Source organism: Meles meles, chromosome 1, assembly GCF_922984935.1.
Source record: "Meles meles chromosome 1, mMelMel3.1 paternal haplotype, whole genome shotgun sequence".
In the NCBI taxonomy this organism is placed as follows: domain Eukaryota; kingdom Metazoa; phylum Chordata; class Mammalia; order Carnivora; family Mustelidae; genus Meles; species Meles meles.
In genome coordinates, this window is record NC_060066.1 from 196853627 (window position 1) to 196868082 (window position 14456).

The following is a 14456-nucleotide window of genomic DNA, read 5'->3' on the forward strand; positions in this document are numbered from 1 at the left end:
ATGGAATTGCTACGAAGAGACGGGGGTGGGGGGCTCTGTCTTGCCCTGGAGAAACTCCAGCTCCAAAGGGTGATAAGCTTATAGGCCCCTCCAGGGCCATGGGGGCCAGCCGCTACAGCTGTCCCCAAGGCTGCCGTCAGGATGGACACCAAAGATCCTCGGGATTCAGAGACCAAATCCTTTGCGAGTTCAACTAAAATGACACATGACATAGAGCAGGGTTAGGAAAGACGTCACCGAGGAAGAGGCTTTGAAGCCAAGTCTTGGAAAAGAGGGCCACGATTTCAATAGGTGGAAAGCAAAGGACCAGAAATGAGCAGGTTCTGCCGACTTGCTGGAGAGCGGGGCCATGACCTGATGGCTGGCGGTCAGCACGGGGAACGTGGCAATATGACCGTTGGATACGGCAGAGGCCAGCGGCTCTGGTGATCCTCCTGGCTTATCCCAGATGGTGCAGCCCTGGCTGAGGGGACAGGTCAGGGCGCTGGTCTGCCCAGCCCCACCTCCCAGTGCTCTGCAAGTTCTTCCCAACAAGCAATGTGGGAGGATTTCATACTCACTTGCCTTGAGAAGGCTCTGGGAGAGTGGATCTGGAAGGGTGAGGAGCTCCCACAGCCTGGACCCGGGGCGGGAAGTACCCGAGGGAAGCAGACATCCCCGTAAGCTCTGCCTGAGGTAGACACTGGATGGGGACTCAATGATGGTTTTGTCAATCAGGACCCCCGCCAGGGAGAAAACAAGGACAAGACACGTTCTGGAGTCAAACTCTTTACTACCCTGCCCAGGGAGCCCTGCGCAAGGAATCCACGGAGCAGGGGTGAGGGGCAGCACACGCCCTTTCCACAATTTGAAGTTAAGGGGAACTGTGGCAGGTGGGAGGAAACATCTCCCTTCCAGCTCCCTGACGGCACTGGCTGCCATGATGGCTGGCCTCCGGCATCCCGGCCCCATGGGGCCATCACCAGTGCGCCTGTGCAAGGCCCATGCCTGGGGCTGGAGCCAAGCTCTGTTTACATTGCTTTGGTCTACAGGGAGTCACTCTGGGCATGGCAGCATCACTCATCTCCCTGGGCTGGCTGGGGGAGCCCCGACCCCCAACTGCAGGGGGAGATGGACTCACGTGCTGGGAAGCCCAGGGAGAAGAGGAAGCAGGGTCTGCAGGGGCTGGAGGACACCAGGAAATGGGGCACGAACTGCCCCTAGTGCAGCTGCTGGTAGACATCTGACTGGGGGCCCACCCAGTCCTATTAGACCATACCAGAGACTAGTGGTGAAGGTCCCAGGGCAGCTTAGCTTATGGAAACTTCTCAGTGTACTCCACCCACCCTGGGACCAGAGCCCTGGAAGGTGGGTGCGCTCCAAATCCAGCTCTGGCCCCTGTGCGGCCTTGTCTGATGGTCCAAATGTGCTCCCCTTCCCCGCCGGGCACTGGGCTGAGGCAGAGGGAGCCCAGTGGGCAGTGGCAGGAGCAGCTCTACAGAGGCAAGCTAAGGCCTTTCCAACAGGTGAACAAAGAGGGTACCTCAAGGGCGGGGGTCACAAGTCTGGGAAGGAGGGGACAGGAAGGTTCTCAGTGACCAGTGAGACACAACAAGCAAACACCCCCCTGCCCCATGTTCATCTTCAGCCATTGTCCAGCCCATCTGGCCCAGACCACTGGGTCAAAACCAGCAAACCCATCCCTGCCTTTTGGGGTGAGAAGAAAAAATCTGCAACCAAAAGGGGTGGCGACTGCCTCCTCAGGAACCTGGTGGGCTCAGGGCCAGGACACAGCCATCACCGAAGGTTGAAGACGAGGCTGGCAGTTAGGATGATGCCCAGGAGGAGGACGAACGGCAGCCAGGTCTTCACGAAGGCCCCGACGCTGACAGGGAGGAGAGACAGGAGTCCGAATGGGAAGGGCCCGAGGACTGGGGTGTGTTTCATAGAGCCCTATCCGCCCACTGGCCCAGATGGGGCTGCTGTCCCTAAGGAAGCTCCCGGAACCACTCCCTCACCTCCAGACTTGGTCAGTCAAGGGAACAGGCCCAGCCTGGCTCGACACCAACAATGCAGAGTCACCAGTTACAGTCCTGGGCAGGGGCTGTTCCAGGCTCCTGGCAGACATCTGACACCACACTGGGCCGGCACGAGAGACGCACCCACCCCGCTCTGGGCCTCACTGCTCCCTCCACAATCAGCTCTCTCTGGGGAGGTCTTGAGTCTTGGTGTGGAAGCCCTCTAATGAGGCCCTCTGGGAGGGGAGGGACGGGCAGGAGTCAGCGCAGTGCTGTGGCTGGAGCAGAGGGGCTGGAAGTCAGGGCTCTGCCTCAGTGTCTGTGTGACTGCAGTTACAGTCTTCTCTGGGGACCGCTAAAGGACTTTCGGAATTAAAAAAAAAAAAAAAAGACCCTATCTCTTTTTCAGAAGCTCTTAATGACACATGTGGCTAGTGGGAGGGCCGGAGAGGTGGCTGGGGGGGGACCAGGCCCATGCTGGTGCCCGGGTGGGTGCATCACTCAAGCTCTCTGAGTCCCCTTACCTGAAAACTGGAATAATGCCTTTGACCTTACAGGTTGAGGCTGTGGCTTCACAGGTCCTCCCAGGCCACCACTGAGGCCACCTGCCCAGAACCCTGCCTCTGATGAGGAAGAGTGGGAAGGGAATCCCGTGGGGGCAGTTACCAGCCCTTCTTTCGAGGCTCTTCATGTTCGCCTGACCTGCGCACGGGGCTCTGAGGGCTCACAGCCTCTCCGAGGGGCCACAACCATCAGCTGCATTTTACCAAGGGCAGCTGCAGCTTAGAGAGGCCAAGGCAGGTGGCTGAGATCACATGGGCCTGGGGTTGGACCCAGGTGGAGCTGGATTGCAGCACAGTCACCTTCCTCTCCACTAGGAACTCAGCTAGTTACTCTAGAACCTTCATGGCTCCAAAGAGCATCTGCTTTGGCCCTGTTGGCTGCAGAACTCCACAAAGGGCCCTGACGGGATCCTCGGGAGAGCGCGGCCCCAGGGGTGAGTGGCAGCTGGACGGCTCACCTGACATACTTCCCGTACAGCAGGCAGAAGAAGCAGAGCGTCACCATGTTCCAGTTGGTGCTGTTGTTATAGCGCATCAGGTTCAAGGCCAACGCCACATGTGAGTGGCAGTTGTCACAGCAGAGACTGTGCTAGAGATGTGGGAAGGGCTGGGTCAGGCTGGGCGGTGGGGGACCTCCCACCCTGGGTCCTGTATGGGGAGCGCCCCACCTACCATGCGGTGCTTGTACTCCTCGGAGGCGTCGTGCACGGCTGTGTCCCACGCATTGGGCCCGCTAGCGTACACCTGAGCAGGGTCCAGCTTCCAGTACCTGAGAGGAGAGAGGGGGTCCTAGGCACTGGCTCTCCTCTCTTATAGTCACTCTGGCTCTCAAATGTCCCGGACGCCTGCTCTGTGCTGGGTCCTGAGAGGGGGCGGAGGCTGCAGGGGTGAGGAAAGCCCAGGGCAAAAGGCACACAGTGGATACCTGTCACACAGTGCCCTGTGGATGCTGGGGAAGGCAGGGACTAACTCATTTGGGGGGGGCGGTGTGAGAGGCTTCTGGGGTGACATCTGCATCTCGTGTGAAGGAAGAGGGGTTACCTGTGCCCAGCAGAGGGCGGAACACGCACAGAGGGAGAGGCACAGACTTGTGCGGCCTATACGGGGGGGGGGGGGGTTAAGAGTCTGAGCACTGCTGGAGGAGTCAGAGGGAGGAAGATGCAGGCCGGGCCACGTGCTGGGGGACTTGAATGTCACCCAGAGTTTATCTGGGTGCAAGAGCACAAGTTCTCTGTCCCCCTTCCCACATGGGAGACTGTGGTGAGAAGAGCCCGTGGGGCTAAAAGCTCACTGATCTCAAGCTAGGTGCCAGCAGTTATGCTAAACAACCCAGTGCCCAGCGGGGCTCCAGAGGGGAATGCTGGGAGGGCAGGGCGCCCTCTGGCTGCTCCGTGGGGAACGGCTTGGATATGGGGCTGCACAGGGACTCCTGCCTGGAAATGGGTGCCAGAAAACTGACCCCGAAAAGCAGCCTGGCACAGACATCCAGTCCAGAGGTCCACGGCCAACATCTCCGCCTGCCTGTGGAAGTCAGCAGGGGGCAGGGAACCAGTGCAGGCTGTTTCGGCTGTGTGGGTACCACCTCCTCCCTGGGGCCTGACTTGGCTGGGGCAGCCTCAGACCACAGGGGCTGTTCTCAGCATACCAATGACTAAGACCCTGTCACCAGGCCCACAGCTGAGTGGGCCCCCAAGACAGAAGAAATAAAGGGGTGCCTGGCAGGCTCAGTTAGTGGAGCATGAGACTTTTGATCTTGGGGGCTGTGAGTTCAAACCCCATACTGGGTATAGAGATTACTTTAAAAAAAAGAAAGAAAGAAAAAGGAAAGAAGGGAGGGAGAGAGGAGGGAGACAGACCAAAGATTCCAAATACCCAAACATAGCAATAGTTCCCAGAGGGTCTGACTACTTTTATTCTAACCAGAACTTTCCAGCTGAGTTCCAAGCAATGCCTCCTTTACATCTTAAATGGCTTGTTCACTCCCAAGGGGCAGAAGAATCTAGATTTTGGAATGAGACACCTAGGTGTGAGTCTCAGCTCTGCCACTTCCTGTGTGATCATGACCAGCCCTTTCTCTTTCCTTATCCTTCCAATGGAGCTGCATACAACCTCGCAGAGCTGAGGCAAAGTCTAGGTGGTCTGTGGGTAAAAATGCAGCCAGGACTGAGGCAGGTGCTTGGCATGGGTGCTATGCTCTGGTGGACCCTGGCTCTCCCGGCCCTCATCCCATCCTCAGGGTGCTGATTCCCGCCGCATCCCAGAAGGCCCGGCCCTAGGGCTTGTCACATGGGTGCTCATCACTTACTTGGCAGGCTTCCCGAAGGCCATGTTGTCTTCCTGCGGAAGGACAAGAGCAGAAGTGAGTGGAGAGCCTGGCAGACAGACGTGGTCCGTGGTGCAAGTGCAGTGACTAAGAAGGTGGTAGGTCAGGGGGGCAGAAGCGGGGTCTGGGCCCCGCTCTGGGGCTGGCACAGCATCTAAAGGGCCAGCAGCAGCTTTTCTGGGAGAAGGCCACATCACAGCAGGAGTGCCCAGAGCGCTGCACCCGGAAACCAAAGACTTGGAGTGCCAGCCATGACAGCCCCTCTGTGTGGCTCCAGGTACTTCTCTCACCCTCTCTGGTCCTCATTTGCTCCAAGTTCTCTGGCCAATCTCTGAGTGATCACAGGGAGGCAGTTTCCTTTGTGGTACAAATGACAACACCCTCTGACCTCCTGACCCGACAACAGGGCCCACATGGGGCTCCTGTGTCTGGCAGCCTGACCGCATCATTCAGAGGAGGCCTGATGGTTGAGGAGGGGGCTCGAGAGGCTTCTGATGACGGATATGTTTCACCCAAGCCCTGGACCTCCTACATAAGGGTCGGGGCAGATTCTGGGTTCAGAAGGAAGACCCAGCTAACAGGGCAGGTCAAAGAGGAACTACCATAAAATATACAAAAGACCTTTGTCATGACATCTATTAATATAAACAAGCTGGTACCATCACGGCTCCTCATTCCAGCCTCTCACGGAGATGAACCCGCACCCTGGCAATAGGCAGGACGCTCCCTGCTCATCTGGAGTTGGACCCCTGCCCCCACCTCAGGCACATCCCCAGGAAACAGACCTAAGAATATAGCTGGTTTGTTCTAGAAGCCCCACCCCGTCTTCTCCATGGCCACACCCAGGGAACCACATCAGCCTCCCCGATGTCCCCACCTTGTGACTCCCACCTTCTGAAGGTCCAGATGTGGTTCCTGGATGGTCTGACTCTCCACTCTTGCCTCTAACCCCTACCCATGTCTTGGTACCCCAGGGGTGGGCTAAGGACTGGGTCAGTTACTTAAGAATCCTTCTGGCCACACTGCCCTCCTGGCCTGTCCTGGAGGCAAGAGAAGGGGGAAAGGGGTCAGACACTGGTGAAGAGCAGAGGGCCAGGGCCAGGACTGTCTGGTATTTGCATTCTCTTGGGGAGACTGGAAAGCTGCCTCAGGCCAGACAGGCCAGCCTCCCACTGAGGCCTCGGAACCCACTAGAGGGGGGCAGAATGGGAACTCACCGAGACAAAGTAGGGGCCGGCAAAGTCCCGAATGACTCCCGTGGATGTGCAGATGCCCATGTGGCCGATGATGGGGAAAAACCACCTGTGAAAAAAAGGACAGAGAAGGGGCAAAACTTAGGGGGTCTTCGACTGGTTAGATGCTGGGGACACTCTACCCAGTGTGAGACTATGTGAATATAACGTCGTGCAGTGAATGCCAACTAGGGTGGCGGGGGAGGGCTGCGGAGGCACAGACGAGGGGCAAGGGCAAATGAACAGCACAATGGAACACCACTGCACCCCACAGAATGGCTACCCCCAAAGGACAGGAACATGGGGTGTGGGGAGGATGGGGGGCAACCGCAATTGCTTCTACTGCCTTCAAAACTGGCAATTACTCTATGCCTCAGCAAACCCACTTGAGAGTGTACGCCCAGAAGAAACAAATGCTTATGTCCACCAATGCCATGAACAAGAAAATCCATAGCACCTCCGTTCAACATCACTGGAAACATTTGTCAAGGCTCACTGAACTGCACACTTAAAATGTATACACTTCATTGCATATACAATACATCCTAATAACGTTGAATTTCCCCCCAAGTTTTTATCTCAATTCCAGCTAAGTAACACACAGAGCAATACGAGTTTCGGGTGCAGAATTCAGTGACTCATCACTCGAGTGCACCAACCGGTATCATCACAACAACTGCCCCCCTTAGTACCTGGCACCTGTTCAACCCCCACCCCTCAATAAAGTTGATTTTAAAAACAACTAGAAATAATCCATATGTCCAACAAGAGTAAAATGAGTAAGTAAATTAGGTAGAGTCATGAAATGAAATAATATGTAACAATGAACAAAGAACACACTTTGGCTACATACAACACATGTTCTCACAGACATTAGGCAGTGAAAGAACCTTCCACAAAAGTCCATGCATAAAACTCCACTTATACGAACTACAAGAAGAGGTAAAACTAACCTATGGTGCTCAAGGGCAAAAGAGAGGTGATTTCTTTGGCAGAATTAACTGGCACAAGGGAGTCTTTCAGGTACTGGAAATGTTATCTTCACCTGGGAGACATGAGTAGATATATATATATCTATATATATGCAAAAATTCACTGAGCCATATACTTAAGATCTGTCCACTTTGCAGTGTGTTATATCTCAGTAAAAAAATTAAAATATAGGGGTGCTTGGGTGGCTCAGTGGGTTAAAGACTCTGCCTTCTGCTCAGGTCATGATCTCAGGGTCCTGGGATGGAGCCCAGCGTCGGGCTCTCTGCTCAGGGGGGAACCTGCTTCTCCCCCTACCCCCACCTACCTCTTAAAAAAAAAAGAGTTAAAAAATTAAAAAGTGAGGGGGAGGCATTTAAACCAATTTGTGGGGGCACCTGGGTGGCTCAGTCCTGGGATGGAGCCCTATGCTGGGCTCCTTGCTCAGCGGGGAGTCTGCTTCTCCTTCTCCCTCTGCCTGCTGCTCCCCCTGCTTGTGCTGTCACTCTTTCTCTCTGTCAAATAAATAAATAAATAAAATCTTAAGGAAAAACAACAACAACAAAACACCAGTCTGTGTGTCGCGGGGGAGGGTTTCAGGGACGGTTGCTTAGAGGAAATGAGGAAGTTAACAGTAGGCGGAAGGACATCGATGAGGACAAACGCACGGTGCATTCCAAGAACTTAAAGTCCAAATTTTTTAAAAAACCAAAATCTCAGTTGGGCCCCAATATGCAGAACATATAGAAGCCCCTGATCTGTCTGCAGCATGGGAACCAGGGTGCTACAGGGCCTCGGTGCTGAACAGACTGGTCCAGTTTAAGGACTCCCAGGGGGGAAAAATGACTCACTCCAGGGCCAGTGGCCAGCACTGGTTTCAAAGCTGCACCCTGCTCGGGAAGGGGAGGCAAAACCTGGAGGTGCAGCTCAAGGAAGCGATTATTAGGGGCTGGAGCAGTCAGCAAAAATGGCACAGAAGAGGTAACTTTTAACCCTAAGCCGTGAAAGGACAGGATGTCATCAGGCAGAAAGCAGAACTCTGCTTGTGTTTGGAGGAAGATGAGGGGACAAGAGTGGAGGGAAGCGGGTGGCCAGCTCAGAGGCTATTCTGGAATACTGGCAAGAGATGATGGTGATCCTGACCAGAGCACTGGTGGTAAGGTAGTGAGAAGCAGATGGATTCAAAAGATCCTTAAAAGGGACACTGGGCAGTTTTATGACTGATGGGACAGAGGCCTTTCTAGAACTGCTGCCCGGGGAATCTGAAAGGATGGTGTGGTCAGAGCGGTCTCTTGAGAACGTAATTCAGGTTCCATCAATCCCTTCCTTCACACTCAGTAATGGCTTCCTGTTACACTTAAAATATACTTAAAACTCCTTCCAACAGTTTGGCCCTGCTTATCCCTTGAAATCACCTCAACCCTCTTTCTAGCGACGTTGCCTGCTTCTGGTTCCTCAAACACACCAAATCTTTCCACTTCAATGCTCTTTTTCATTTGCCTTCATAACTTATATGGTTACTGTCATTCCCCACTAGGACGTACACTCCAAGACAGCAGGGATTTTCTTATTTATTTTAGTCCCCAGAGCAGTGCCTAGCATGCAGTTGGAGGTATGAATTCACTGACTGATAAATGATGAATGAATGAATGTCCTGAATTTAAGAGTGGAGTCAGGCTCTGAAGTTGGAGCAGGGCTGAGTCTTGACTTTGTTTTGGGGCAAGTTACTCATTCCCAACTTTGTCAGTGAGAGGTGGATAGTAATAATGACCTCAGTGCGGGGGCTATTGTGAGGATTAAACAGGCTCTGCTTGCAAAGTGCCCGACACAATTCCTTGCATTTGGTAGTTTCTCAATGTTGTTACCATGAGCTGTTCCATAAACCCCTGCTATCTCATTGGCTGGACTGGCACAGAATCAACTGCTAAAGAGCCACAGTGGCCACAGAATGGGCACCGGAATTATGGGAAAGTAGCTCCTCTGGCTTCTCAGACCCTGATCTCAGAACAACCCTCCCCCCTTTGCCTCTGCCCCAGCTCCTTTCATCTGGTTGGGGAGAAGGTCTCGGTTTGACCAGTAACCCACATATCACAGCTATGCCAGAAATCTGTGAAGTCCAGAGATAAGAGCAGAGCCCTGAGCCTATGGAGGCCACAGAGAAAAAACTCTCCAAGTATTCGTCAGTCTGGAAATCCCATGAAGGCAAGCTCCAAAGCTGCTTTGTGGACTGCTGTCTATTCAGACCAAGTACATAATAGACCCTCAATAACTGTTCATGGAACGAAGGAACGGAGGGAGGGAAGGAGTTACTGACCCTGGAGAGCTCTACCTGGTAAGGTAGACTATTTCAGTGGAAAGAGCCCCCGTAGGCTTCTAAGCCTTTATTTCCTCGTCTACAAAATGGGGATGACAGTATCTACTTTCATTAGGTTGACGTAAGGACCAAGGACCGAATGAGATGATGAATATAAGATGTTTAGAGTACGTATCCAATCTTTGCTGCTTTTATTAGCAGCCGGAGCTATTATCTGGCTTTTCATGCAGAATTGTCAACGTCTCTGAGGGGGTGGACAGAGTTTTGGTTTCAGTTGCCTCCTCTCTGCTCCCCTTTCCAAAGAGAGATGACAGTTCCTTGTGCCACATCTACTCCTAGCTCTGCACCCTAGGTCAGCAATCATCATGATGCACTACGATGGTGAGTTCATCTGTCTTCCCTTCCTGCTGCAGGTTCCACAGAGGGGCTATGGCTTATTTATCTACTGAACACATGCACATAGATGCAAACAGAAATAGGGTGCGAGCTGCTCCTGGCCCAGGTGACTGGGGATTATGGTGCCCCCATTTCATGTTGCTATCAGCTCTCTGAAGAGCAGAGGACTCTATGAATGTTTTTCTGAGAACAGGGAAAAAACAGAGATCTTAAAGAAAGAAGACATGTTTTTAGTAAAAGCGATATATTCCCTGACTATCCCTTCCGGTTATTCTCACATAAACATTTTATTTTCTTCACAGCACCAATCACTATCAGAAGTTCTCTTACTAGCTTACTTGTTTACCGTCTATCTCCTTTCACCGGGATTTAAACTCCGTGACAGGGCATCTAGGTGGCTCAATGGGGTAAAGCCTCTGCCTTCAGCTCAGGTCATGATCCCAGGGTCCTGGAATCGAGCCCCACATTGGGCTCTCTGCTCAGCGGGGAGCCTACTCCACACCCCCTCCCCCGCCTTGCCTGCTCTCTGCCTACCTGTGATCTCTGTCAAATAAATAAAATCTTAAAAAAAAAAAACAAACTCCATGACAGTGAGAATCCTATCTGTTTCATCTGTCACTTTATATTGTTATCACTTAGAACTACTCTGGGCACAAAGGAGTCATTCAGCAAATGTGTTACAAGAACACTGAATGAATGAATGAATGAATGAACACACTTTCTTAAAATTTTTATTTTTTAAAGGAATCAGACTTGGATGCTTTTAAACAAATGCATAAGCATTTGAAAACACAAACAAGTGAAGTATTTTAACATAATACAAAAATTAAGGTCATTTTTGTATCATCAACATACAAGGCCAAAAAATGGTCCCTTCTCCACAACACTTGGCTGCTTATGATACAGGGAACAAATTTGTCTCATCAGGTGAGGGGAGATAGTCAAAAGAGAGCATGTTATGAAGTCCGAAGACTGAGTTTGGGACGCCTTTGCTCATTGGCTTGTGAACCTGACCAAGACCTTTAATGGTACAGAGGAAGCTCAGCTTCATCATCTCAGAAATCCCTACCTTAGAAAATGACTGTGAAAGAGCCTGGCCAACTGTCCAGCACTGTGAAGGGTGTTTTTATCAGTTGTCGAGGCTGAAGTAGGAGAGCAAACCAGCTCCCCTGACCTAGGAGCTCCTCCTCCCTAAAAGGTGGCCACACTACAGGAGCACCTGCTCTCTCTCCTGACAAAGGACGAGGCCACGGAAGGAACACTGCTTTGGGAGGTAGACACCCTGGGACCTAAATTCGCTTTGCAACTGAAATAGTGTGTCATCTCCAGCCTCATCACCTACGAGACAAAGGGCTGGACTCCCAGATGTCTGGGGGCTTTTTCAATGTTGACATCTCAGGGGGCAGTGTGGTCTCAGCCACACTCCCACTCCCGCCTCTGGACTCAATCTAGCCTATAGGAAGTGATCAGCAAGCTTGCCTCAATGAATGAAGCACTGAGTGAATGAAGATGTCACCTCAGACCCGGTGAGGGGCCCCTCTTCTGCACGCCCACAGGTCCTGCGCTTCCCAGCCACAGAACCTTTCCCGCCGGGTCTACGGCTGTCCTGCTCCCTGACTAGACCAGGTGTAACGAGGGCGGGGAGCGTGTCCCGTCCGTCAGCAGAAACTGGCACCGCGTAGGTGGCGGGGTTCTGGTGACTGGGCGAGGGTTGCGGGCCGGACCCGAGGGAAGGGCTTGCAGCAGGTAGAAACCGGAGGCGGGCCCGGGGCCGCCCGACTCTCCCCGTCCCCGGGCGGAAGCCGGGGGAAACTCACGTGAGCACCGGGATGGGCGTCCACACCACGCAGTAGGGAAAACGGCTCCGGTCCACGTCCATGGTGCTGCCACCCGAGCCGCTGAAAGGCTTCTTGTCCGTCTCGGCCGCCGTCGGCGCCTCCACTTCCGCCATCCCGGGCGGGGGTGGTGGCGGCAGCAACAGGAGCGCCGAACTCCCTTCCGCTTCCGCCATGCTGCGCGCGCCCCGCTCCGGCCGGCCAGTGCTCCAGCGCCTCTTGCCCGGTGGCGTCACTTCCCGGAGGTGGGGTCCGCCGGCTTCGCCTTCCCCCCGGGAATTGGGGCCGCATCCCTCTGGGCCCGGCCCTCCTGGCCCCCTGCCTCGGCGCACCTTGGCCCCGCGTGCTTGCGCCCGCGCTGCAGCGCTGAGGAGGGGATGCCTTCAGGCGGCGCGCAGTCTAGCGCGAGGGACCGACCGAGAACTTCGTAATTCAGTACGCTGAGGCCTCCCAAGAGGTGTGGTAGAGCCGCTGTTTATTGAGCGCTTCCTAGGTGCCAAGCACTTGACATACGTTGTTTTTAATCCCCATAGACTGGTTCGACATGCGAATTTAGGTATTTCCCCTAGGTTACATGTGAGAAACTGAGGCCCAAGAGGTGAGATGAGTGGCCAAGACTCAAACCCAAGTCTGCGTCCCTTGTCCTTTCCATTCTGTGGGCTCTCATGAGGCAGTGGCAGCGGAGAGAGGAAGGTCAGCCTAAAATGCTGTGTGGTGTGCGTGTACGCAGGGGAGGCTTGCCGGGCGGTATTTGAGCTGTCTTGATGTTTGCCAGGTGGCACGGGGGTGGGGGTGCAGGGATGCGTGCAGCCGTGCAAAGCAAGAGGCTTTGCAGAGCGCAGTGTGCAGGAGTGTGAATATCACCTTGGCTGGAATAAATCTCAAACCTTAGATGTGATCCGATCCCTTCATCGGGCAAATGGAAAAACTGAGACTCGGGGAAGTTCATTAATTGTTCGAGATCACACACAACCAATATAAAGCAGGCAGGCTTAAATCTTGGATTCTTTGGGCTTTTTAAAGGATGCCAAGATAGCCAAAGAAAATGGAATCTCTTGGGATGGGAAGGGGAAATATGGGGACAAGAAGGAAGGCAGCTAAAAATCAGGCTAGGAGGAGGTAGGGACAAAATCAGAAAAATGGGAACTATGCCTTTTTAGGAACGTCTTTTTCTTCCATTGAATTACCCTTCCTCAACGCTGATCCATAGAAACCCTGATCTCCTGTTTGTAGCACTTAATATTTTAATGTATTTTGGGGGTATGTCTGTTATGAAATCTAAGTTCCTTGACTTCAGTAGCTATCATATAGCTCCTAGTACAGAGCAGATTCCCACTAGATGTTTCTTGATTTAATGATTGAATGTATGTTTTATAAAGGCCTTACAGGTATCACAACTGAAAACGATTCTGAGTAGGTTTGTGCCTCTCCTGTGACCCATGTGTAGAGCGTAATCTTTGCAGAGCAACACCAGCATCTAGCACAGTTTGGCATAGATTAGGTGTGCAGTGTATGTTTGTTGAATGAATAAATTACATTACTTCTTGACTCATCACGATACCTAATCTCTTCCAGATCACAGGCTCTGAGGAAGGTCTTTGCCTTAGATATTCCTCCATCATCACTGTCAATCCATAATTCTAGCACAGGGTTGGTGGGTGCCCTTTAATCATTTATTTTATATATATATTGATGAATAAACAACCAAAGTTAAGTCTTAGGGTCTGCCACAATTTGGTAGTACTAACACAAGGACCAACTTTACTCTGCCAGCCTTCAGCTGCTTCTCACTCTCACCATAGCTTACAAGGCCCTGCATCTTGCCTTTTTTCTTGCTTGTTCACTACACTCTGGCCACGGGGCCTTTTTATCAGTTCCTCTCACGTGCCACACACTTTCATGCCCCCAGGGACTTGGCTCACACTCCTCTGCTGACTGTTCCCCACCCCCTTAAAGTGGCTAACTTCTATTTATCCTGCAAGTCTCAGATTAAATGTGGCTTTCTCCAAGAGTCCTTCCCAATCAAAATCAGAAAGCCCGTTAATCTCCTTGAGACATCCTCTTCCTTTCCTTCATAGCACATTTGTAGCTCTTGGATTCCCCAACTAGGCTGGAAACTCCTTGAGAGCAGAGACTCTCCTTGTCTTGTTCACTTCTGTAAACCTAGTGCCTAGTAGTGTCGAGTATATATGATCTGCTTAATATTTGCAAAAACGAATGAATGGCATACACTTAAAAGCTGGGTATCAAATGCTGGGTACACACAGTCCGAGGGCAGGAACCTAGCTCATCACCTGCTACCTCTTGGTGTTCCAAGCTTTTTAAAGGGGCCCACGGGTGTTCGTGGGCACAGTGCTCAGGAGTAGTGTCTGATCAGAGATCCTTAGTTCCTTGGCCTAGGCAGCTACAGAAGCAGAGGCATGAAGATGGCCAGGTTCCTGGAGAAAGAAGCCAGCTCCTCTGACTTCTCTCGGGTCTCTCCCCCAAGCTTCTCCCCCTGCCACCCCTTAGCCTGTCCACACAGCCCCCTCTCATATGCACATATCACCTGGGTTTTCTCACCCAATGTAAAAGCCTCCCTAGCCTGTGCCTTGCCTGCTCTGCTGCTGCCTCTATCACCCACAGACAGATGGGAAATCTCCATCAAAGACTAACACTTCCTTCCAGGCTCAGAGGATCACAGCAGGGTCCTGGAAGAAGCTCCTCTGACAGCTCAGGAAAGGATTGATAGGACTCATTGCTAGCCCTCCCCTCAACACACACACCGACCTAAAATAGGAATGACCATCTGGATCCACTTACAGGGCTGGCTGGGGGAGGGAAGGAT

The 14456-nt window shown here is 52.6% G+C and overlaps 1 protein-coding gene across 1 annotated transcript; it reads right to left on the reverse strand.

The window, feature by feature from the left end:
- Positions 1-736: 736 nt before the first annotated feature.
- TMEM222 (transmembrane protein 222) lies at positions 737-11857 on the reverse strand. Its single transcript, XM_045980891.1, has 6 exons — positions 11612-11857; positions 6101-6185; positions 4866-4897; positions 3233-3329; positions 3019-3149; positions 737-1864 (listed from the first exon to the last, which is right to left on the reverse strand). Exons 1-6 carry the CDS (start codon positions 11803-11805, stop codon positions 1777-1779), a joined length of 627 nt encoding a protein of 208 aa, XP_045836847.1. The 5' UTR covers positions 11806-11857; the 3' UTR covers positions 737-1776.
- Positions 11858-14456: the final 2599 nt, after the last annotated feature.